The sequence below is a fragment of the Ostrinia nubilalis genome, chromosome 19, assembly GCF_963855985.1.
Source record: "Ostrinia nubilalis chromosome 19, ilOstNubi1.1, whole genome shotgun sequence".
In the NCBI taxonomy this organism is placed as follows: Eukaryota; Metazoa; Arthropoda; class Insecta; order Lepidoptera; family Crambidae; genus Ostrinia; species Ostrinia nubilalis.
The window spans coordinates 14,477,292-14,500,649 of NC_087106.1; the positions used below are offsets into that span (position 1 = coordinate 14,477,292).

The 23,358-nt window shown below is 40.6% G+C and overlaps 2 protein-coding genes across 2 annotated transcripts; one reads left to right on the top strand and one right to left on the bottom strand.

Annotated features, from left to right (window-relative positions):
- Positions 1 to 300: 300 nt before the first annotated feature.
- On the top strand, positions 301 to 5,148 carry LOC135081234 (vacuolar protein sorting-associated protein 26C). The gene is made up of 8 exons (XM_063975983.1): positions 301 to 428; positions 677 to 820; positions 1,306 to 1,407; positions 1,534 to 1,680; positions 2,005 to 2,172; positions 2,716 to 2,812; positions 3,369 to 3,494; positions 4,521 to 5,148. The coding sequence occupies exons 1-8, from the start codon at positions 372 to 374 to the stop codon at positions 4,604 to 4,606; spliced, it is 927 nt and encodes a 308-aa protein (XP_063832053.1). The 5' UTR covers positions 301 to 371; the 3' UTR covers positions 4,607 to 5,148.
- On the bottom strand, positions 4,789 to 22,700 carry LOC135081233 (protein cereblon). Its single transcript, XM_063975982.1, has 10 exons — positions 22,496 to 22,700; positions 22,098 to 22,303; positions 18,125 to 18,321; positions 17,415 to 17,576; positions 16,844 to 16,948; positions 16,112 to 16,239; positions 15,363 to 15,502; positions 14,226 to 14,470; positions 13,635 to 13,804; positions 4,789 to 7,845 (listed from the first exon to the last, which is right to left on the bottom strand). Exons 1-9 carry the CDS (start codon positions 22,506 to 22,508, stop codon positions 13,702 to 13,704), a joined length of 1,299 nt encoding a protein of 432 aa, XP_063832052.1. The 5' UTR covers positions 22,509 to 22,700; the 3' UTR covers positions 4,789 to 7,845; positions 13,635 to 13,701.
- Positions 22,701 to 23,358: the final 658 nt, after the last annotated feature.

Sequence of the window (23,358 nt, forward strand, 5' to 3'; positions counted from 1 at the left end):
AAATAAACTGTTTATGCTCTGGCTCATTCTGACTGACAGACAAGGCGTCGTGCTTTCTGTCCCACATGCGTTGCTCACATAGAACTTATGGTGTATGTATTGTGTTTTATATTTACTATTTTTATAATAAGTTCGTCTCGACTTTTGCTGCGCGACCTATACAATGCAGTCGTCTAAAACATTCAGGAAAAAGCTGAATCTACACAATATCTTGGAATAAAAAAAACTTTAAACGTCAAACTACGCTTCTTCTGATCTTCTCTCTCACTCACACACACCTCCTCCTCCCTCTCTCACAGCTGATTGATTTGTTTTGGTTTGAGGCTGGGCTGTTGTTTCTCGTTTTAGTTCTATATAATAAATAAATAATAATGTCTACAAATCTTACGATTAATTTAAAAAGAGCCAGTAAAGTGTACTATGAAGGCGTAAGTACTTTTTTATATGTTAAATAGATTGGTCTTAGAAATACTAACACAATGAAGTTTCATTAATTAAAATTATTTAATGTAGTTTTAGCTTTATCATTTTGAGGAGGGAGGTTGAAACCAACGCCATAATTTGCATATAAGCTTTCACAATAATACTTTAAAAATTCAGGGTCCTGAAACACCGGGAACTATACCATACATAAGTAACAAACTTATAATAATTGAATGAATGTTTGTGGCTGCAGGAGAGCATCGCGGGCGTGGTGGTGGTGGACAGCAGCGGCGACGTGCGGCACGAGGGGCTGGCGCTGCTGGCGGAGGGCTCCGTCGGCCTGCAGCTCAGCACCAAGAGCGTCGGCATCTTCGAGGCCTTCTCCAACAGCATTAAGGTACCATCATCACTAATGTATTTATTAGAATTACTGTCTTACTTAAATCAAAGCTAGACTAAAACTAATGTTGTGTTCAGCTACAATCGGAGTGCAAATTAATTGTTAATCTTTGTTCAATGTACTTTATTTTTAAGCCATGATTTACAATCTGTTGCTGTACCTTAATAAATAAATAAATAAATGACTGTATCAAAAAGATAAAATTACTAGCTTGAAATTTCCTCTTAGTGACGCCGGCACAAGTACCAAATCACACACACTCCCTGCATACGCTATAACACGGTGCGTGGATCTAATTGTGGATTTCCACAAAGTAACGCCTGATACTATTAACTATTGACTGTGACAAGTGACTCAAAATCATAATAATCACTGCCCAGTGCTATAACAAAGTAACAGAGCACTCACTGAAAACTGCCTTCTATTTAAATTCTTGCTACATGTGAATTCCACTACTAACATTTATTTTTATTTGGTTTCAGCCAATCAACCTCATCAACACTAGCATAGAGCTTGCACCACCGGGCAAGATTCCTGTTGGAGTTACAGAAATCCCATTTGAAATGCCACTAAGAGCTAGACAGGTAATTTTTTTAAACATTATTCATTTTAATATCTTTTTTTTTTAATGAATTTACCAGGGAAATCTATGTCCATAATTAACTATAATGGTTTGGTATTATATTTAACACCATATACATTTTATCCAGGCCGTATCCCCTGGCTACCCTGGGCTACTGGAGACGTACCACGGTGTGTTTGTGAACATCATGTACACACTGAAATGCAGCATGAAGCGGTCTTTCCTGAACAAACCCTTGTTTGCCAGCTGTCAGTTCTTTGTGCAGTATAGGCCGGTAAGAAAGTTGTTTTATTTACATCTAGTCAATCTTTGTTATGAATGAATTGTATTATGTCAATAATATCAGAGTAAATACAAATGAGTAGGTCATCTTCATAGAAACGCCCGAGCGCAGTTTGTATGTGAGCGCGCCAATACGTATGCGGCGCGCACGCACACACTGACAAAATTTAGCGCGCTTGGTGCGTTTCTTTGATGATGACCTACTCATTTGTATTTACTCTGATAATATGCCTTTAAATACTTCAAAGTGCAATGGGGTCGCATATTTTTCGTCATTGCGGCGACCAATCCGTAACCTTTTACCGTATGTGTCCAGCAAGAGGCGGCGCCGCAGAAGCCGGTGCGCTGCGAGATCACGCCGGCCACGGTCCGCGCGGCGGGGGCGGGGAGCGCGGGGAGCGCGCGCGTGGCGCTGCCGCAGTTCCAGATCTACGCAGAGATCGACTCCACCGTGTGCGCGCTCGACAAGCCGCTCACCGGCAAGGTAAGCGACCCCTTCATCAGAATAAGCGGGAGTGGGATTGGTATTTTCAGAAATACTTGTGCCTTTACAGACAGCACTTTCTGTGGCCGAAACACGTCCTTCGGTGGGACTGCCTAGCTCTTGTCACGCTCAACTTGAATGAACCTGTCGTTTTTGGGTTAATGTTTTCGTAACTGTATTTTTTTTTATCCACAACGAGGAAGCTCTTGACCTGTATCTCACCTGATAGTAAGTGACGATCAGGCCGAAGGTGGAAGCGAGCTTCACCCGGAATCGTCAACCACGGAGGAACTGGCTATCTTACCTCTAACTGCCGGAACAAAACAATGCTGTTAACATTGTTGTTATGGCGACAGGCTTAGGTAAGATGGTGGTAGCTAGCCAAGCGGACTCAGAACAAGCCCTACCACCAACCAAACCGAACAGAAAAATCTGCCCCCACTGGGAATCGAACCCGGGACCTCTGCGTCTGAAGCAGGTGGTCTTACCACTAGACCACAGAGGCGGTTAAATGTTGTAATGTTGTATTGTGTCGTGTCGCAGATCCGCGTGGACGAGTGCGAGGCGGCCATCAAGTCCGTGGAGCTGCAGCTGGTGCGCGTGGAGACCTGCGGCTGCGCCGAGGGATACTCCCGCGACGGTGAGCACTTGCTTCTACCTTCTACTTCTTAATGCTGGCATTGCTGGCCCAAGTGTACAATCCGGTCGAACTAACTACTTTACCTACTACCAGTCTTTCCCAAAGTGGGCGATAACGCCCCCTTGTGGGCGCTGCAGGCTCAAAGGGCGGTAAGAGACCCAGAAAAATATCGGGACGTTGTGTAGAGGCTTGGGAGGCGTCATCTACTAAGAGGACTCTTAGACACCGACTGAGCTCGACTCTTGACTACAAAAATGGGGGGCGCTAAAAAATAATTTATTCTCAAAGTGGGCAGTAGACTAAATAAGTTTGGTGGGAATCGCTGTACTATCCGAACACCTTCCTGTCTGTACTAGAGCCTGTGACAACGACTGCCAGGTACGCAGTTACCTCGACCCGGTAGTAGGGCGAAAATGAAGGGTGCTCTTTTAATGAGGGCTATCGTTTTAGCGCTCACCAGTTGGCGCCACTGTAGAGTAAGGTCCTGTCAATCGCCAGGGGTGCCAACTGTTAAGTATAAAAACGATAGCCCTCATTTGGCCACGCTTGCCCGCAGCGACGGAGATCCAGAACATCCAGGTGGGCGCGGGCGACGTGAAGCGCGCGCGCGACATCCCGCTCCACATGGTGCTGCCGCGCCTCTTCACCTGCCCCACCACCACCACACACAACTTCAAGATCGGTACGCGCACTATTCATACACTCTATCCCCTTAGGCCTCAGCCTCGAACTTAGCGGACAGCGGGGCGGCGGCGGCGGCGGCGCGGGAGCGGCAGGATCTTATGCGTAAAATCAAATAGACCGGTTCTCGAAAACAGCGGCGCGGCAGCGGCGCCGGAGCGGGCAGCGGCGAGGGAGCGGGTAACGAGCGGGCAGCGCACTCCTTCTTTTGCCCACAATAAATCGAGCGTTAGGAATAAATTTGAATAGAAATAAAATTATCGCCGTTGTTCAGACATTTCGTTTGCGAATAAAAACATATATCTCGACAACACAACCCCGAACACAACACTTCGCCGCTAAAGCGCCGCGCGAGCTGCCCGCTTGTTTCGAGAACGGGTCTGCGTTGCCCGCCCCGCTCCCGCGCCGCCGCCGCCGCCGCCCCGCTGCCCGCTTAATTCGAGGCTGAGGCCTTAAAGGTGGTTGGCGACTGCCAACAACCTGGCAGTCCACAACTGTACATTTCTCTAGAAACTTCCTGCCCCGCACAACCAAACTGGAATAGACTGTCGTTGCGGTATTTCTGGACCGATACCGACCTACTGTCTTTCAAGAAGAGAGCGTACTTATATCTTAAAAGCTGGCTACGTACTTACCTGTATGCAACGGCCTGCGTGCGGGTGTCTTTGGGCGGCGGTAATCATTTACCATCAGGTGATCCGTGCGCTCCTTTGCCTCCTGTGCCATAAAAAAACTATGCAGTCCATAACTGTACGTTTCTCTAGAAACTTTCTGTCCGGAACCAAACTGGAATGAACTGTCGTCTGCGGATTTCTGGACCAATACAGACCTACTGTCTTTCAAGAAGAGAACGTACTTATATCCTAAAAGCCGGCAATGCACCTGTAACGCCTCCAGGCCTGCGGGAGTCTATGGGCGGCGATAACCATTTACCATCGGATGATCCTGTCCCATAAAAAAAATATATTCAATACACTTCATAAGGTACCGTACCTTACTTGAAGAAATGATTTCAATACGTTTCCAGAGTTCGAGCTGAACATAGCGGTGATCTTCGAGGACGACTACCTGGTGACGGAGAACTTCCCCATCCTGCTGCTGCGAAGCAGGTAGCCCTGCGAAGCGCGCTGTGATAGTTAACTTATTTAAGGCATTACCTGTATATTTTGTATTTAAGATTTTGATAATATATAAATAAATTATAAAAAATATACTAAATAGATTATAACTTTCATTTTGTTTTTGGTGTTAGTCGCGCAGAAACGCATGATAAGAGTAAAATTAAATACAATACGTAACAATTATATATTTTATTGCCTTAATTTTATAAGAAAATGCTTATTTACACGTCATTTACATTAGATAAAGTTCTGTGATGTTCGCTCCTGATCTTTAGAAGCAGAAAACAACTTTATAAAATTATTCTGCAATATTAATTTGCGCAAATGTAATAACATAAAACATTAACTAGTTCATAAAAAGGATATTTTTATTTATGAATACCCTACACAAAGTTAAGGAGTGCTATTAAATAATATCCTCAATAAAAGTATTTAATAATACCCTAAGAATCATCTATGAAAATAATAATAATAATAATAAATAATAAATAGTTTATTTCCAAACCATAACACTAATACAGCTTAAAATCTTAATCACGTTAATTAACAACTTCGTGTTTAAGCAAATTTGTTGTTCCCCTGACCTTCAAAATAGGAAAAACCTGAGCTTTGAAGGGTCAGTGGTTCGGCTCGCGATATGGGTATAAGAATTCTTACAATTTTCTAAGTTTAAACATTACTGTGAAAAGATATGTGAATTTAACAAAAGAAATATAAAGTAGATAATAAGACGACAGAGAACTGTGAGTGTTGCTTGTTGTATAAGCGTGTGTGTGTGTGTGTAAGTGTATGTGTAGGTATGTGTAAGTGTAATGTATATAAGTGTAAGTGTATGTGTGTGTTGTTGTCTAGGACAACAAATCTTCAGTGTCAGTGTAGCTAAGATTTTGCAGGTACGATCTTAACTTCTTTTTAAGCTCAAACTTGTTTAATTTATGTATTTGTAATATTTTGTCTAGTTTATTATACAATTTTGTGCTTAAGTTATGCAGCTGTTTATCAGCGAAAACAGTATTAGTGGTGGTTGCAGGACAAGGTGGTTTGGGACGACGTCTAGACTCTGATGGACAGTTTATTGGTACAGTCGGGTGTAGCCACAGGGTGGTCCGAAGGATATGTAATTGTCTAACCGTGAGTAGATTACATTCCTCATACAGTTGTGCGGTTGGATATCTCCAGGGCCTTCTATACATAACCTTAAGTACGGCTCTTTGTGCACGTTCAATTTTAATGAAGGTTGTCTTGGAGGTGCCACCCCACACTGGGATGCAGTAGGAAAGGATTGACTCACAAAGCGCTGAGTAGACTGTTGACAGGATATCTCTATCTGCGGAATTGCGCAAAGTCTTGAAGATGAAGATCATCTTACGCAATCGACATGCTACGGATTCCACCTGACTATGCCAGTTTAAGCAGTGATCTACCTGTATACCCAGGTATTTCATGATGGTTGTATTTTGTAACTGGGGGCAGTCGCAGTTTAGGGACCCACTGGAGCATTTATGGGCACGTATCTGAAGGCCTTCATGCGGAGGTTGTGTGGAAGAGCGAATTGAAAAAGTTAAAACTTTAGTTTTGTCTGCGTTCAGCGTAAGAAGGTTAAGCCTTAGCCAATTCATGATAATTTTAAAATTATTTTCAGCCAAAGCGAAAGCCTCAGCCCAATCACTTCCTGAGACAGCCAGAACCGTGTCGTCTGCATAGGCTATTATTCGAGAGTGGGGTAACTGTAGGTCACAGAGCTGGTTAACGTATATTAAGAATAACGTGGGACCCAGTATACTCCCTTGAGGAACTCCGAAGTCAAGAGCCTCTTGGTGGCTGACAAATTCTCCTATCCTTGTACATTGCGTCCTTCCCGATAGATAATCGGAAAAAACGCTTAACGCACACCCTCTTACACCCAGTGCATCCAACTTCTTCAAGAGTAAGGGGACAGAGACAGTGTCAAAAGCCTTGGAGAGATCCAGGAAAATGCCTAGACATTTTCTATTACCGTCAACCTCACTGACTACGTATTCTACAAGTGAGGCCACAGCGTCCTCGGTAGACCTTCCTCTCCTGAAACCGAATTGATTATTTGAGATTAGGTTATTTGCTTCGAGGAAGGAAACCAGACGGCGATTCAGAAAACGTTCAAAAATCTTGGACAAGGTAGGCAACACCGAGATTGGACGGTAATTATTAACACTGGCTCTGTCCCCACTCTTATATATGGGGTGGACAACTGCCTTTTTCAAGGCAACTGGAAACCTCCCAGTTTTCACTGCTAGGTTACATAAGTGGGTAATGACGGGTATAAGAACTGGACAGGACTTGAAGATTCTGGCTGACAATCCGTCCCATCCCACTGCACAGTCATTCCTGAGGCTCATAACAATGTCTTGTACCTCCCTTTCATCGATCTCTAGAATAGCCATCGAATGAGGAGGAGAGTACTGATGCTCGGGGGGTAGTTCGTGAGCCTCAGAGTTTGGATTAGGCTTAATTTTGCTTGCCAAGTCTTTCCCTATATGTGCAAAAAATGAGTTTACAATGTTAACACATTCCATCGGATCATTATTTAAATTTAGAAGTTCTGTAGGTGGTTCAGCTACTTTCTTAGTATTAGTGACGTTTTTAATGATCTCCCAAGTTTTCTTAGGGTTATTTCTTGCATTAGCAAATTCAGCTCTTTCATAATCTCTCTTTAGGTGTTTTAAAAGATTATTACAGAAGTTCCTATAACAACAATGAATAATCATAATCATAACATAAAATGAAAATACAACAGTAATAAATATTACACAAATACTTGTTACGACTCGAAATGGCATACGTATTGTAAAAATATATCTATTTAATCTCTAATATATTTCAAATATTTCTATTCTTTTCTAAGACAACCTAAACACATACTTATATCAATGAAATGTTGAATTCTTAATATGTTTTGAAATAACCAATTACTTAAAAATCCAATGTGAAGTAATTAAATGGATAGGAAGTACAAATAATATGACAAATATATTCATGGGTAAATTAAAGGCACCTAGATCAACAATTTCAAGTGCTCCCATGAGTTCGTCGTAGTATTCTAAACAGCAAATAACCCGCATGCAAGTGTCGAGGTACGCTACAACTCACATCAGGGGTCACAGTCTTATCTTTCATTCTTAGACTAAACACTCGACTTCATCTTTCATCGTCTCTGTCAATTTGCGCGCCGACGACGTGAACTGGATCTGGGTTCTGGAACAATTTGACGACAGCTTTTAGATTCGAGGGAGGAAACTGCTTTAATGCAGGAAATCTGATTGGTTATTCAAAACCACAGATCACAGAAACTAAAGGGAGATTTGACAAAGGGTCGGTGTCGCAGCAATATGCCCAAAAACAGAACACACCCAAGTAACATTTTACTCCATTTAAGAGTTCACATTTAGTTCCAATGTGTACTTAAAGCATTAGTACAGTTCACTCGTGATGTATAAGCTGTATTATTGCATTTAATTACACCTATACCTGTCTAAGGGACTTATAGGAGTGTAGACTAGTGTAGAGTTATACTTTTATACGATTGTTGGTGTTATAATACTCTAACAACTATCCTTTAGTCAGCCATCTGACTAAGAGCATTATAGGAGGGTAGAGATACGGCAACCGCTGTTTAACGGCCTACTTGTACGATGTTATAGAGCTAGCATTTTAATAGAACACACGTGGTCATTTATAAAGCCAAAGGCTGTTATGTTTACTTGTTTTAGACTGTTATACAGCTAGTAGCTGAGTATTTCTCAAAAAAAATGTACGTAACGAAACGGTAGTAACGAAATAGTAAGGCCATAAGGCTTGTTATACATTGGCGAAATATTGTGAATGCTCTTCATTTATTCAATTCGAAATATTTGTAAGTATGCACCCAAATACGGGGTAATATTAAGGGGTTAGAAATAAAATAAAGGAGTAATCATTCATACTATTTTAATAAAATTATTTTTGTTCCATCACGTTTATCCATTTTGAGTCGTTCTCTGTAAGCTTTTTGCCTTTCGGCATTGGTTTTTGGCGGCATTCCTAAAAAAACAAAAGAAGTAATCACATAAAAACGTTATCTAAAATGATTTGAAAATTTTTTGCTGGTGGCACTTCTGTAAAGCAGATAGTATCCAATCCTTTTGTTATTAACGCTCTATATTTTTTGAAATAAATTAAGTAGTGAATATTACTATGCTTAGTCAGGTAATAACAGTATACACTCAGCATTATGTTGTACTTTTTCGTAACGTAACGAAATTCGTAAAAAACGTAACGAAATATTAGACAAAATGAGATCAGAAACAAGTATTTTTTTGATAAAATTTGTTACAGCAAATATAAAAGCTTACTAAATGTTCGTACCACAAGTATTACAAAAAATGGTTAAATGAAGACTTACCGTTCTACACTCGCGAGCAAAAGTATGGAATCACTTACATGAAGTTGTTTCCACGCGATCTTGTGTACTAACGAATTTGTTAGGAACAAAAAAAGTGGCACCATTTAAAAGATTAAACTTTTATCTTTAAATTGATACCAAATTCATTTAAATCACACCAGTATTTAAAAAGATATCCCGGCTGATGTGAAGAAGTAACGAAAAAGACATGTATGAACTGTTTGATACGTCGCGAGTTGCGGCCTATTTACCCCCTATAAAAGCACGCGTTTTCGGATTTTTGCTTTCACACGTTGATTCATACACATCTCCGCTTCTTTTGACACTTACCTGGGATTCTACACCTTCAGAAGCAGCACAAATCGTTGCACTATTGCAAGAAGGGCTCAGCCAGCGGGCTGTCGCACGTCAGCGCCACATAAGCCAGTCCTGGGTTTCGAAAGTTTTAAGACGCTTTCGGGAGACTGGTGGCTTTATCCCGAGACCAAGTTCTGAACAGCGCTGGCGCACATCGCAGAGGGAAGACCGTTTTTTCATGTCAACCTCTCTATGTAATCGTCATTTGACTGGAATCGACGTCCAGCAAGAGCTCAGAAATGTTCGTAGGATAGCTGTTAGCGAGTAGACAGTTTGTCTAAGACATAAGCAATAGAATTTAACTCCAAAAAGGCCTGCCACAGGCTCGAAACTGACGGCAGGTCACCGATAAGCACGCTTTCAATTTGCTCGTACACATCTCGATGTTAAGTCGAGCAAGCCACCCCCATAAGCCACTGTTTCAGCGAACCAGCACTGCACAAATCGCTCCCCAGGCCGCCTATAAACCCGACCTCTTCAACTGCTGCCCTGCAAACACAGTTTATATTCATCGGAGAACAGAACTCGCCTCCATTACTCGCCTTCCCATCGAATCTTTAAAATGGTGCCACTTTTTTTGTTACTAACAAATTCGTTAGTACACAAGTTCGCGTGGAAACAACTTCATGTAAGTGATTCCATAGTTTTGCTCGCGAGTGTATATAAAATCGCTGATTTTACTGCCTGTTACGAAAAAGTAATCCCACAAAACACACACGTTTTTACTAATTTTCGCGATAGATGTACAGTCTAATTTTTTAGAAATCAGCAGAAATGTCATCAAAAATGGCCAACTGACATAAAAATATTTTTAGTCTGTGAACTAGTGATGCGACAAAACCTCTCGTTAATCGCGAAGTGAAATTATTGTAGTACTAGCGTATCATCGCCGGGTGATCGTCAAAATACCTACTAAAAATATGCAACAAGGTCGCAACATTGAATGTGAACTGATTATGAAATTTTCGAGAACAGGAAACAAACTGTATGCACAGATGTAATCAAAAAACACACTGGACAGTAACACAATCAATGATATCCGTAAAGTTATTAAACTTCAAATAGTTGCAAAAAGTTCTGTTTGACAGTGTTGCTACTAGTGGCATCTCGCTCGCTTAGTTCTTTGTTGCTCTATTCCGCTAGGGAGGTAATTTAAGATGCTATCAATGAGGGTTTTCGCGATTAAAAAATCCGCCAGATGGCAATACGTAGACGCGAGGTCCAAATGCTGCATGATTGGTTATTTTTGACATGACATTGACAGATATGTCAAAATCCAATAATCACGCAGCATTTGGACCTCGCGTCTACGTATTGCCATCTGGCGGATTTTTCAATCGCGAAAACCCTCATTGAAAGAAGATTTTTATTTTCTTTTATTTTATTTACTTATATAGGAAAATAAGCAATGGAACTATACGTAAGCATAATTGCATAAATAAGTAAAATAATTTCGTTTAAATAAAACCGACTAAAAATTAAACTGACTCCGAAAAAGTAGAAAAATAATTTTTACGTTATCTCCAATATCGTCGAAGTTATCGCTGGAAAACTAAACAAAGTATCGTATATTTTTTATTTAAAATTAATCAGTAATCGAGATAAGTGAATACTTAAAATAATATCGATTAAATTTACAGATTATTGTCTATGACTCACAGGTTACAGCACTGATGTGTCAGAGACAAGTCATAGACAATATGGAGATAACACATGATTTTAAACGTCAAGTCAATTTGACAAGTCTCACAAAATTTTATCGTCCACGTATTTTGCTAAAATAATTTGTTTTAAAGATTGATTTCAAACTTGTATAAACGTGAAAATAAAGTTGGTTTCATGGGCTTGTTAAATAATGTGTATGATATTATGAAGACGTAAGTGATTATGGTGTAATTGTGTATGAAAGTGTATGTTTACATCTCTGCTGGATTCTAAAAAATCAAGGTATAATGGCGGAGACGTCAGGCCAACAGCCATTCAGAGTGCAGCTATTGTTGTCCGTGTAAAATAAATACGGAATTGTTCAGAAACCATGGGAAAGTAGAAATAAATCGTAACTAAAGAGTAAATAACGAAATAGTAAATGAGAGCGACTCATTTTGTTTTTTTGCTTTAAATTGCCAATTCATTATGACACCCCATAGAAAATCAATTTGATACAGAAACTGCGATTACTGTAGAACGATAATACAAAGAAATTTACAATAATTTAGTTACGTATCGCATTTTATGAAACAAAAATACATGAAAAAGCTAGGGTGGCAAACAGGTTTTTGTATGAAAGGTAAAAAAGGACTATTTTTAAAATATCTAAATATTTGGTAATAAGTAGGATTATAGCTATAATTCTTCGTTATCTTAAAGATTAATATTCATACTTCAAAATTGTGTGTGTGTTTTTTTTGTGTGATGATTTATAAATATAAAACTTTTGAACTGTTTCAAAGCACACTTTTTTTTTTCAAAATGTACATTTTTTTTGAGAAATACTCAGCTGTAGTAGGACTTGTTTGTGATAATTAAAATAACCTTTTTTTACTATCTGTACAAAAGTGTTTCAATGGTTCGCATGTACACTGTAGGCTGTTAAAAGGACTATATGTGTTGTCCATTAACATCAATAGCAGTTTATTTGTCCACAAGTACTACTCTTATTTGCTTTAAGCTGAACACGAATGTGAATGTGATATTCTATTACACATTTCCCCAAGCCTGTTTTTAGTTGTTCATGGTGGTTCTGTACATGATGCAGAGGAAAATATTATGCCTGAACCTGAAATTTCCCTTCAAAATATACCAGATATCAGAGTGTGATGATTGCAGTTCTTGTGATAGTGAATACCATTTTGATTTGGACAATTATTTAACCTTTCGCAAAAAAAAATAAGAACATGGGCTATTGAAAATCGTATTCCTCATTCCGCTTTGAATAAATTGTCAAGCATAATAAACGAATTTAAACCGGGAACACTACCGTCTGATGCTTTAGGTATTCATACTTGACTATTAGTACCTGGGCTAGGCGATTTAACGGACATTAATAATTTTTATTGCGGATCTCTAAAATTTCAGTATTTGAAAGAATTAAAGATACACAATTGACCTGAACTAGGTACATCTTAAAGCTGTACATAAGTTCACATTAGAATAAATTTATAGACATTAGCGCTGTAGTGGTACAAATGTGGAACTTCATATAGATAACAGCATTCTAACAGAACACATGTGAACCTAATATACGCTCACCGCATTAAATTGGAGTTATAACAGTTCACATAGCCGTATTTCATTTCCACCATTTTGTTCTACATAACCTAAAATGGCATTAACATTATTAAGTATTTAAAACCCGTGTTATTATTTGCATAAATGATTATCCGCCCGAGTTGTTTCCCTCTTGGCACTCACGTACAAATACCAAACTAATATTAAAATGTGGAAATAATTTAAGACACACGTGAACTTTAGGTAGCATTGGAGTACTTTTGTCGGACTTTATAACTTTGAAAGCTGTGCATTTAGCCACTTGTTACTCTTTATTGTCCTCACGTACGTTGTATGGTTCACACTGCGTCCCATATAGTGCCGTAAGTCAGCCTTAAGTACGATGTTACTACTTAAACTGCTATTATAATGCTATTATACTGCTAATGTACAGCCATAGTGAACTTAAAGCTGTCTAATTTGTGCCCAAACTGGTTCTATAAAAGCATTATAGCAAGCTATACAGCTCGTATACAGCTGACATACACAGCTTGTGGAGTACATGTGAACGACTATTGAACTCTTAAATGGAGTAAAATGTTACTTGGGCATTGCTCGTGATAGCAATGATGACAGCAGCGACGTCATAATGTAAACAGTTTACATTGCTTGCGTAGTACTAAAGATTATTCAAACGTGTACCGATACCGCAGTGGATAATGAGCGCATATTTTGATTACTTTGGTATAATAATAAAATATAATATGAATTTCAAATGCGACACTTACGCCCGTATTCACAAACGATGCTTGCTTAAGTAAAGCAGCAAATCGAACGCACAGCGTTGAATAGAGCTCTGTGTTGGTTCGTGTGTCACCCTGTGCGTCCACGCGCACTGTGAGACCTCATAGTTACGTTTGTGAATACGGGCGTGAGTTTCGAACTCAGCGCATTAGTTGGCATCTCTCTATATCTACGTTCAAAACACTTCGCCGCTTTTCGCCTTGGTGGAAACCGGGCCTAAGAGTAAGCTTCTCACCGCGGTCCATTCCCGCGGTCGTTCAGCGCGTCTCTCGGGGCTCGTGCTGGTTCGGAGCGAGTAGCGCTCACAGCGCGGCGTCGCGCTCGTCGCCGGCGCGCGGCTGCACGCTGTTGCGGCACAGCGCGAAGAACTGCGTCGGCCGCAGCCGCGCCTTCATCGCGTCGAACCTAAACCGGGGGAAAACCAGTTGTAGGCGCACAAAATACCGAATAAAAGGCGGTCAAATACCTGCCTTGTCTAGCATAAAAAAAAACGACAACTTAACGATCGCCGATTTGCGGGCTATCTTTTTTCTATACACGCGTCATGTATATTTTCTGAATTAAGTTTATTGATTTGAACGAAACCTACCACCAAATAAAGGTTTATTCCAGTCATGAAATTTACTGAACTGCAGCAATTTATAAGGAGTATTAATGAGACAATTTGTCATAGTTCGGTGTCCTTTTGGTCCTATCGCTAGCTAAAATAATAGAAATGTTAAATGATAAGTTGATTTTCTATGGACATTGCTTACTTGTGCTATCTCGACGACATATTCATTACTAAAAGCGATAATGAAGCACAAGAGTATTGATACGTACGCACCTCCATCCCACGTGGTGCGTGCACGTGGCGCAGAGCGCGATGGTCCAGGTGTAGCCGGGGAACCAGGAGTACTCGGCCGAGGGCGCGCCGTCCAGCGCCGCGCTGGCCGCCGACACGGTCACGATGTCGTGCATGTAGCCGCCCAGGTTGGTGTAGTTGGAGTGCACGCCCTCCGACGACATCGGGAAGATGTGCTCGCGCCGCGCGATCTCCGTCATGCACGCCGAGCAACACAGCACGCTCTTCTGCAAGTGTATACGAAGTTTAAAACACGTAACAAAATTTCAACAACATGCTAGCGATTTGATCGCTGGAGTCACTTTTCGTATTCACATGTTAATCGCCCAATTTTGTTTCGACTTCGTTTTTATGCGTATTCAATACTGGCCTCCGCGGTATTCACCTATTACCCATTTTGAAGTTTGGTTCAATCGGATGACAGTGATTAAACGTCAAATGACAAATCGCTGAGTTGCGATCCTATCGAGTAATCGTTGTATCGAAATGACACGTGAATACGGATTTAGGACTGTTTTTCGATAGTTTGACTTCTAAACGTGAACGATGTTTTGACTGTTTCAAAATACGTGGAAAAGGGATGATGACTGGGTAATGAAATCAAAATTCTATTTAGTTTGTCAGACAGATAATTAGAAAATATTCTCATATTTTTTATTTTTTTCCATAATCGAATAATTACAGTATTATATTGAGTTGAAATGTCGCGTGACGTCACTTTTGAGTAAAAATTCTACTCAAGCGTGACGTATCGCGCCATTTCAATTCGATGTAGCACTGTTATTATTTAATTACGAAAGAAAATAAAAAATATGAGTCTAATATTTTCTAATTATCTGTCTAACGGACAAATAATTGAAATTTTGTCATCTAACGCCTGGTCCGTGAGCACGTAGAATCCCGTCCAATGATCCCAAGCTACCCATCCCTATCGCTCGCGCGTAATTATGTTGCTGTTGCGCTCGCACACTCACTGCGGGCGCCCGTCGCACAGTCGCGAGTCGGATGGGTAGCTTGGGGTCATTGGACGGGATTCTACGTGCTCACGGACCAGGCTTTAGCCTAATATAACCAGTGGCCTACCACCGGTGCGCGCATACGTCACCAGCGGGCACGCACCCGGGCGATGAGGCGCAGCTCCATGTGCAGGCGCAGCAGCGCGTTGTCCACCGCGAACAGCGCCAGGCGGTCGCGCGCCGACAGCGCCAGGTTCGACGCCACCCAGAACGACAGCGACACCGGGTCCTCGGGCAGCTTGTCTGCGCGCATACGAGCGTATAAATATACACAATAAGATTCACAAGCACATAACGTCGTTGAGGGGTGAAAACCTCGGGAGTACCGAAAACAAAAATTTTCAGGAGAGACAACAAACCATCTTCTGATTCAAATTCAAATATTTATTTGCACAATTTTGGGTAAACATAATGGTCTTTTGGGTAAACATAATGATCTTCTGAATATTTTACGAGGTTTTCATTGAACGCAATAGATGGCACCGCAATCATCCCATCCGAATATAGGTGAGCTCCAATGAGGGTTTTCGCGAATGAAAGATCCGCTAAATGGCGGGACGTGGATGTGGGGTCTGACTGCTGCGTGATTGGTGGATTTTGACATATTTTATCTGTCAATGTCATGTCAAAAATAACCAATCATGCAGCATTTGGACCTCGCGTCTACGTATTGCCATCTGGCGGATTTTAAATTCGCGAAAACCCACATTGTGCGTTGAGAACTTGAGAGGTTTTCTTACCCTACATTAAAAAGTGTTGTTGGTAAAAATTCGACTTACGAGGTTTTCACACGTCAACGAAGATAAATAAATAAATAAATGAATATCAGTAGTTGTACATGAGATGACTGACCCAGGTTGAGCGTGGCGAAGTAGCTGGCGATGTCGCGGCGCACGCGCGTGTAGTCGAACATGTCGTACACGAACAGCGGCCACGGTGTCACGGCCGCGTCCATGCACCGCAGCCGCCGGTCCAGCTGCCTGGCATACATTACTTTTAATATCACTACAGCTATTACAGCAAAAAGTACAGGCAGAGACTCGACAGACATAGCAACGCGCTAGCCAAGAACCTGCTAATGGACAGAGATACAAATAAGCGCCTCAAGAGATGGCAAGAAGTCGACCTGTGGTTGACTGGCAGAGAATGCCACCTGGCATTAAGTTCGCCACTGTACAGTTGTATGTGCAAAAGCATAAATAAATAAATAAATGGCACATCCTTGAGCTCAGCGAGAGAAAGTAGAGCTTTTACCATTGATGGACTTTGGTATTCAATGGAATACCAGTCAAATAATCCGCTCCCAAAACACATCTAATTTTTTTTAAAATTTATTATTCATTATTGAGCAATTACATATTTGATTTAAATAGTGTCTTAAATCCTCTTTAGGTTTGTCTAGACACTATTGTTCTCTATACAAATAAAAACAAACGTTTTAGTATAAGCATTCACAACACTTTCAGATTAATTATGGCTATGGATGGCCGATCGTAGATAATAAGAGGAAGAAAAAAAAACTATCATAACGTTGATGACTTAGCGTCGTTTAGACCTGGTGTCACGATGAGAGGAGATACGTACGGCTCTCGTGGGCGCCGATGCGGGTCGAGCGAGGCCAGGCGAGCGGCGCGCAGGGGCTCGCCCAACTCCACCTCGGGTAGAACGCGCACCTCCACAAACCGCATTCTGTAAACACATAGCAAACGAATATCATATATCGTTCAACCTTAATAAAGTTACAGAGTAAGAGAGAAAGATAGCCGAACGGTGAAGGGGTCGAACTGTAGCCTTATTCACGTAACAAAACTTCAATGACAACAAGTCGCTTAGTTGCGATCCTATCGAGTAATCGTTCTATCGAAAATGACCCTTGTGAATACGGATTTGGAACTGTTCAATGGGACGACTTCTGAACGTCAGCGAGATCTTGACTGTCAAAATACGTAAATTATGCCACTGGTAGACTTGTGATCCGGGGAACACGGGTTCGGTCCCCACCGTCGCTCGACTATTGTGGTGAGCTCACTCGTGAGTCGTGACACAAGCATATTTAGCTTAGTACGAGGTGTTAACGGAAGTATTAGTAATTTGTGAAATTACTAATAATCTTAAAAAGAAAAGAAGTTGAGAAAGTAGAAGGAAGGCTACCGACCGCGAGTAGACATGCACGGACGCGGCGTGCGCGGGCGCGTGCACGAGGCGGAAGCGGTGGTGCGCGCGCGCCTTCAGCGTCAGCGGCTGCCGCGCCTCGCGCGCGCCGCACTCGAACACCTCGCACAGCACGCCGTAGCCGCTCACCACCGTGCCTGTCTCGCTGCACACGATAATCATACCCAGTTAATACAAATAACATTTTATTTATTTTATTTCTCAATGCTTGGCTAGATTGCGAGCACCAATATGGACACTCGTCTTACCATCTCGTCATCTTACCTAAATCTGTCGCAAATCTGTCTGACGAAATAACAATAATGTTAACAGCATTGTTGTGTTCTGGCAATTAGAGGTAAGATAGCCAGTTCATCCGTGGTTGAGGATTCCTGGTGAAGCTCGCTTCCACCTTCGGCCTGATCATCACTTACCATCAGGTGAGATACAGGCCAAGAGCTTCCTCATTGTGGATAAAAAAAAGTATCTCTGAGTACACAGCGTCGCGCTTCGCCCGCGCCCGCGTATTCTGTCTGGCCAAGGCAAGTACACACAGCTGACATGAACAATTCTATATTAGAAGAATAGTTTTTTAAATTAATTCCCAATGAGGAAGCTCTAGTCTAGGCCTACATCTTATCCGAAAATACATAATGTTTTAACAACTACATGACAAATACAACACTAGCACTAGACTGGGCAGCAGGTACATACTCGGGGCACAGCAGGCCGAAGAGGCGCTCCTTCTGGATGGCCTGCAGCGCGGCGGAGTCGGCGGGGTTGGGCAGCAGCATGGGCACGGTCTCGCCCGGGAACACGGCGCCGTGGTGCGCCGCCGCCGGCACGCGGCCCGTCCAGCCTGCCTCCAGCACGCGCCGCCCGCTCACCGCCACCAGCCCCGGGCCCATGTACTGCCGGCAGACACGTTCATTACGGACTCTTACTTTTGAAGGGCAATCGTCGCACTTAGAATCTTCATTGGGCCATTTTGCACAACAGACATGTTGACACCACCAATCAATTGACGTACTTTTTAAAACTGTCAAAACGAAACTCTCCCATAGATTTTGTGTCACTACAAGCAAGTGACGTCACTACTTTGTCAACTCAATTAAACTACTTTTTTCAATTACAATGCGACCAAAAATTGTAATTTACAGGTAATTTAAAATTAATTAAGCTTTTAAGACCAGAATGAAGTGTCTTTTTAGAAAAGTTGCGATTTCGAATTATTGGGGAATGGTGTCAAATTGTTTATTTGTGATTTATCTTCCTACAGCCTACTCATACCAACCCAGATCCCCCAGAAAGTAAGCATTAATCTCTACTACATACATTACACAATTATTACAGTTCAACAAAAAGTACTGTGGTTAATGTTAATGCATCTCATTTTAAAATGTAGATTAAGTGCTCTCTAAATGGCGGAGGCAATTCTGTGCTGACAAAATAGATCACTTACTGTATAAAGTACCTGCCTACTTACATTTGGACCCATTTATGCAAACAGGAACCAACCCACACTTTGAGTGAAATTGAGTTAAGTACATAGATGGCGCTCAAATAACGCATTCTATCTTCAAAAAAATTATGGTACATTTTTAACGACTAACAACAGAGATACAGCACTGTCACTTGCGGAACCAACCCGCTTTGGCCAACTTTTAAAAACTATAAAGAACTATACAGCATGGTCCCTAAGCACTTATTTAAACTAATTATGCAAACTAGAACCAATGTAGGTTGGTTCCATTTAGCAAAAATTGTTTCAAAATTTTTATAACTAAACAGAACCAAAGATTGTTTGCTTAGTGGAAATCAGGTTAGTCTTGAAGGAACCATGTAGCATAGTTCTTGATAGTGTTAAAATTAAGCTATTTAAAAATAAAAAATCCGTTCTTATCGTTGCGTTTGTACCTTTATCATAAAAAATGTCTTAATAATAACAAAATTTGATGAATAAATTTATGCATTGAAAAACTCTACTCGAAAAAGATGAAACGAAGCAGTATGAATAGTATGATCTATGACCTTAGCCTGTTCTTCAAAACGAAATAACGACGTTGACAGCTCATGAATGAGACGATTCTCGATGACTCTCGAAAACAGCTTGTAGACATGGCTCAGAAGTGAGATGGGTCTATAATTCTTCAACAAGGTTTTGTCGCCTTTTTTGAAGAAGAGTATCACCACATTACTGTGCCATGCCGTAGGCGTTTTTTTGCTCAAGGATGACAGAATCAAACAGCTTCTGAAGAATCTTTAGTACCGGCGTCCTCTGCTTTCAGAAGCTCAGCCGTGATTCCATAATCACTCGCCTTGTTATTTTTCAGCTGTTTGAGAGCCATTCTAATTTCGTACAGGCTGACATCCAGGATATCTTTGGTATAGTGTCGGGTCAATCTAGCTCTTGGGTTTTCAGCTAGATTTGTGACAGGTGTATGTACACTCGTGTATAATTATCCGTAGAACTTCTCAACCTCTTTCAATAACTCAAGCCCCGACGAGATGTCTCTGCCATCCTCGGTCTTCAGCTTGATCAGTAGGCTTTGGCCAACAGACAGATCTCATTCGAACACTTTAGTTAGAGCCCTTATTACGCTCTTTCGCCTCTTTTATACGGTCTGTATTATATTGGGGTAGGTCGCGAGTCAAATACTTGGAAATCTGTCTGTTAAGACGGCAATACCGAGCAGCATCTTCAGAGGACTGCAGAACCAAGTTTCGTCACTCTTCCATAAGTTTATTGGTGAAGTCAGAGATCTTTTGGTTCCTTTTGAACGACGGTTTTTAAAGATCTTAGACCCAATTGTCCACACTACTGGTCGTTTGAACAATTTCCACGAACCTGTCATTGTATTCGTCCACATTTTCTCAATCTCCTAGGCATTCGAAACGATTTTGCAACTCGAGCTGAAAGCTTTCGGGGTTTTAGTTGGATGGACGCTGCGCGGAGCGTAGAATTCATCAGTCGATACCTCTCGAGCTTGGGTCTGATATTCAATGTGCCTCTTACCATTCGTTGATCACTTCCTGTTTTGACTGAGCTGATCACAGATACATCATTTAATATATGCTTCTTCGTCGACAAGATGAAGTTGATCACATTTTTATAGCGCCATTGGGATGCAGCCATATCCACTTTCTCTGCTTTGGCTTCCTGAAGAAGGAGTACATCATAAAGAGGCTCTCCCTCTACATAAAGCCAGCCAGCAGTCGGCCACCTGCGTTCTTCTCGCCGTACCCAAATTGCCCCACTTTCAGCTCACTATCGCTTCGTTTACCCAGCTTCGCGTTGAAGTCCCCCATCATAACAGTAAAATGGGACCGGGAGGTATGAATGGCTCTGAAAATATCCTCATACATAGTATCTACTTCGTCGTTGGGGTGTTCCGTGGTCGGTGCGTATGTATATACCTGTATGACCTCCAGCGAATACCGTTTGGTGATTCTGAGTATAAGTTACGCTACGCCGAAACACTCACGATCTGGACCACGTTGTTGACAAGGGACTTGTGGACGATAAACCCGACACCACCCTAGGACTGCTGGTCGCCCTCCCGGAAAAAGAGCAGATTTCCGGATTTGAGGATTATGGTGTCCTCCCACTCTCTTCGGACTTCATATAGTCCTACGATATCCCACCGCAACCTGCTCAGTTCTTCCTCGAGTTCGGCGAGCCTCATGTCAGTCCGCAGTATGCGAGTGTTAAAGATTGCCAGGGCTAGAGATCCGTCCGGTGCTGCAGGAGTTTTTGTCGCCTCTTACGCCATTTATGACACGCTGTTCCTGGTAGGGAAGAGTACTTATTCTTTATGGCCGTTCCCACACGGCACTAAGAAGTTAATATACAGAAAAATATCAGAAGCAAGGCCGTGATGACAAAAAATGACATGGACTTACTTTAGCTTACAGGAAAAGCTATATCTGAGGCTAAACTAACAGAATATTAAAAGTATTCTGCATCTAATACCAAAACGACACACACAATTTCTACAAAACCCTGAAAAGCAGCAACATAGAAGACCATATCGACAGTATTACCGGGCCTATCGATTTTGAGGTAGAAGACGATAATAATAGTGATTTTAGTTTGAAGGGTTCGTGATTCCAATTCACTATCTAATAAAAGGCATTAAAATCTATATTTTATATAGAATGACTTTTAATTTTAGATATATCACAACAATGAAATCTTACATCCATTTTGCAAGAAGGAACTAAGCAACAAAAAATGTTTTTGCAAGAAAGAACCAACCGGTTTTTAACGATTTACTTTAACTTTAACTTTACAAAATTTATGAATCTGATATTCCTAGATAGGCTGCAGTATCCCACATAAGATTAACAAGTAATCATTCATTTATATATTATCTTTTTACAAAAGTCTCATTTTCTCGAAACCACCCCTCTGTGGGTTGGTTCTTGTTTGCATAAATGGGTCCATTTAGACTTTTGAGTAATTTATTATTATTTTTGGTTCATGTGATTGTAAAATTAGTCCTCTTTTATAAGAGTTAGTAAACACATTTATATTAGGTGTAAGAGTTTTAAGAACTTATTGTTATTTGTTTATTTTATTATATTATGGGCTCAACTAGATAAAAATGCATAAATATTTGACACAAAAGTATATTAATTGTTTTATACAGCTTATCACAATAAGAGTTACCTAAAATATACTTACAGAATGTGAAGCTGCCAGCGATATATCAAATGTTTGCTCTTCCTCATTGTCATCGGAGTCGCTGGACTCTCTCGCTGCTTCAAGTAATTCCGGTCCCTCTGCAATGAGTATGTCGTGTCTCATCATGCTGTTCTCGTCGCTGTCGCTGTCGATGTCGAGCTCATGATCTCCTCCTCCATCAGGATCCGCGTTTTCAGGTTGATTAGCTAGATACAAATAGAATACTCTTATCAATTTGTATGCAACTGTGCATACGATTACTTCTTCACATAGTTACTGTTGATTTTAATTGTAGGTAAATAAAACCTCTACAAAAATCGTTATCGATAAATTAATAAAAATACAAACAAAAATCTGTTGGATTAGATTGTAGAGAACAGTTGTGTTGCAAAACATACCATTTTCCTCCATGTTAACGCTGATAAAAGGTATCTCGAAGATAGATTGCTAATTGCCACTTTAATTACAATTTATCTGATTTATTTCCGAATAAATATAAAAAAATATGACCAAAATAATTCGCATCGCAATTTTTGTTTGGATGAGTTTACGAATATCGTTAATCATTTTAAGTACAAAATGACACAAATAAAATTTCACAAATAATTTCTACAACAACAACACGTGAAATAAAAAAATGTTTATTTTGTAAATCTATCGAAAAAGCAATAAAATGATTATTTTAAAAGATATAATGATAAGTGTGATGCAATCGAATTTATTTTACTTGACCATTAGAAGAGACTTCGTAAAACATCAAGTTGTCGTTTAGAAAATAGTGCTGTGCATGTGCTGTGCTGTGTCTATAAAGAACAAAAGAATAGTGCTTTTTTTACACTTCCAACGAAATGAACAATAGTAAAAAAGGCCCTTTTACAGTACTTGTTATTATTCTGTGCTTTTACACTTAATTTCTGTTAACTGGTTTAGTGATGGGACAACTCGGGAAAAACAAAACTCGATTTAACCCGAGTTAAAATCCGCGTAACTCGGGTTGAACTCGAGTTACGTAAATCGAGTTAACTGGATGGACAAGTCAGTTTTTTACTTATTTTTAGCAGTTTATTCCCTCAGATTCGTATTTCGTACATTTAAAAACATATCATTTATAATGTATTGGGAGAATCATACTAACTAAAGTAAGAAAGAAAAAAATATTGTTTTAAATTAATGGATTTTTGGCTTGAATTTTAATTAAAAAAAATATTTATATTTATTATCACTTGGCATTTTTCAATAACAGAACATAAAACACGAAAAT

Coding starts and splice junctions, on each gene's coding strand:
- LOC135081234 (XM_063975983.1), top strand. CDS start 372: ATGTCTACAAATCTTACGATTAATTTAAAAAGAGCCAGTAAAGTGTAC. Junction 1,408..1,533: donor TGCCACTAAGAGCTAGACAG/GTAATTTTTTTA, acceptor CATTTTATCCAG/GCCGTATCCCCTGGCTACCC. Junction 2,173..2,715: donor ACAAGCCGCTCACCGGCAAG/GTAAGCGACCCC, acceptor GTCGTGTCGCAG/ATCCGCGTGGACGAGTGCGA.
- LOC135081233 (XM_063975982.1), bottom strand. Junction 17,577..18,124: donor TTCGGCCTGCTGTGCCCCGA/GTATGTACCTGC, acceptor TATCGTGTGCAG/CGAGACAGGCACGGTGGTGA. Junction 16,240..16,843: donor CATCGGCGCCCACGAGAGCC/GTACGTATCTCC, acceptor AATGTATGCCAG/GCAGCTGGACCGGCGGCTGC.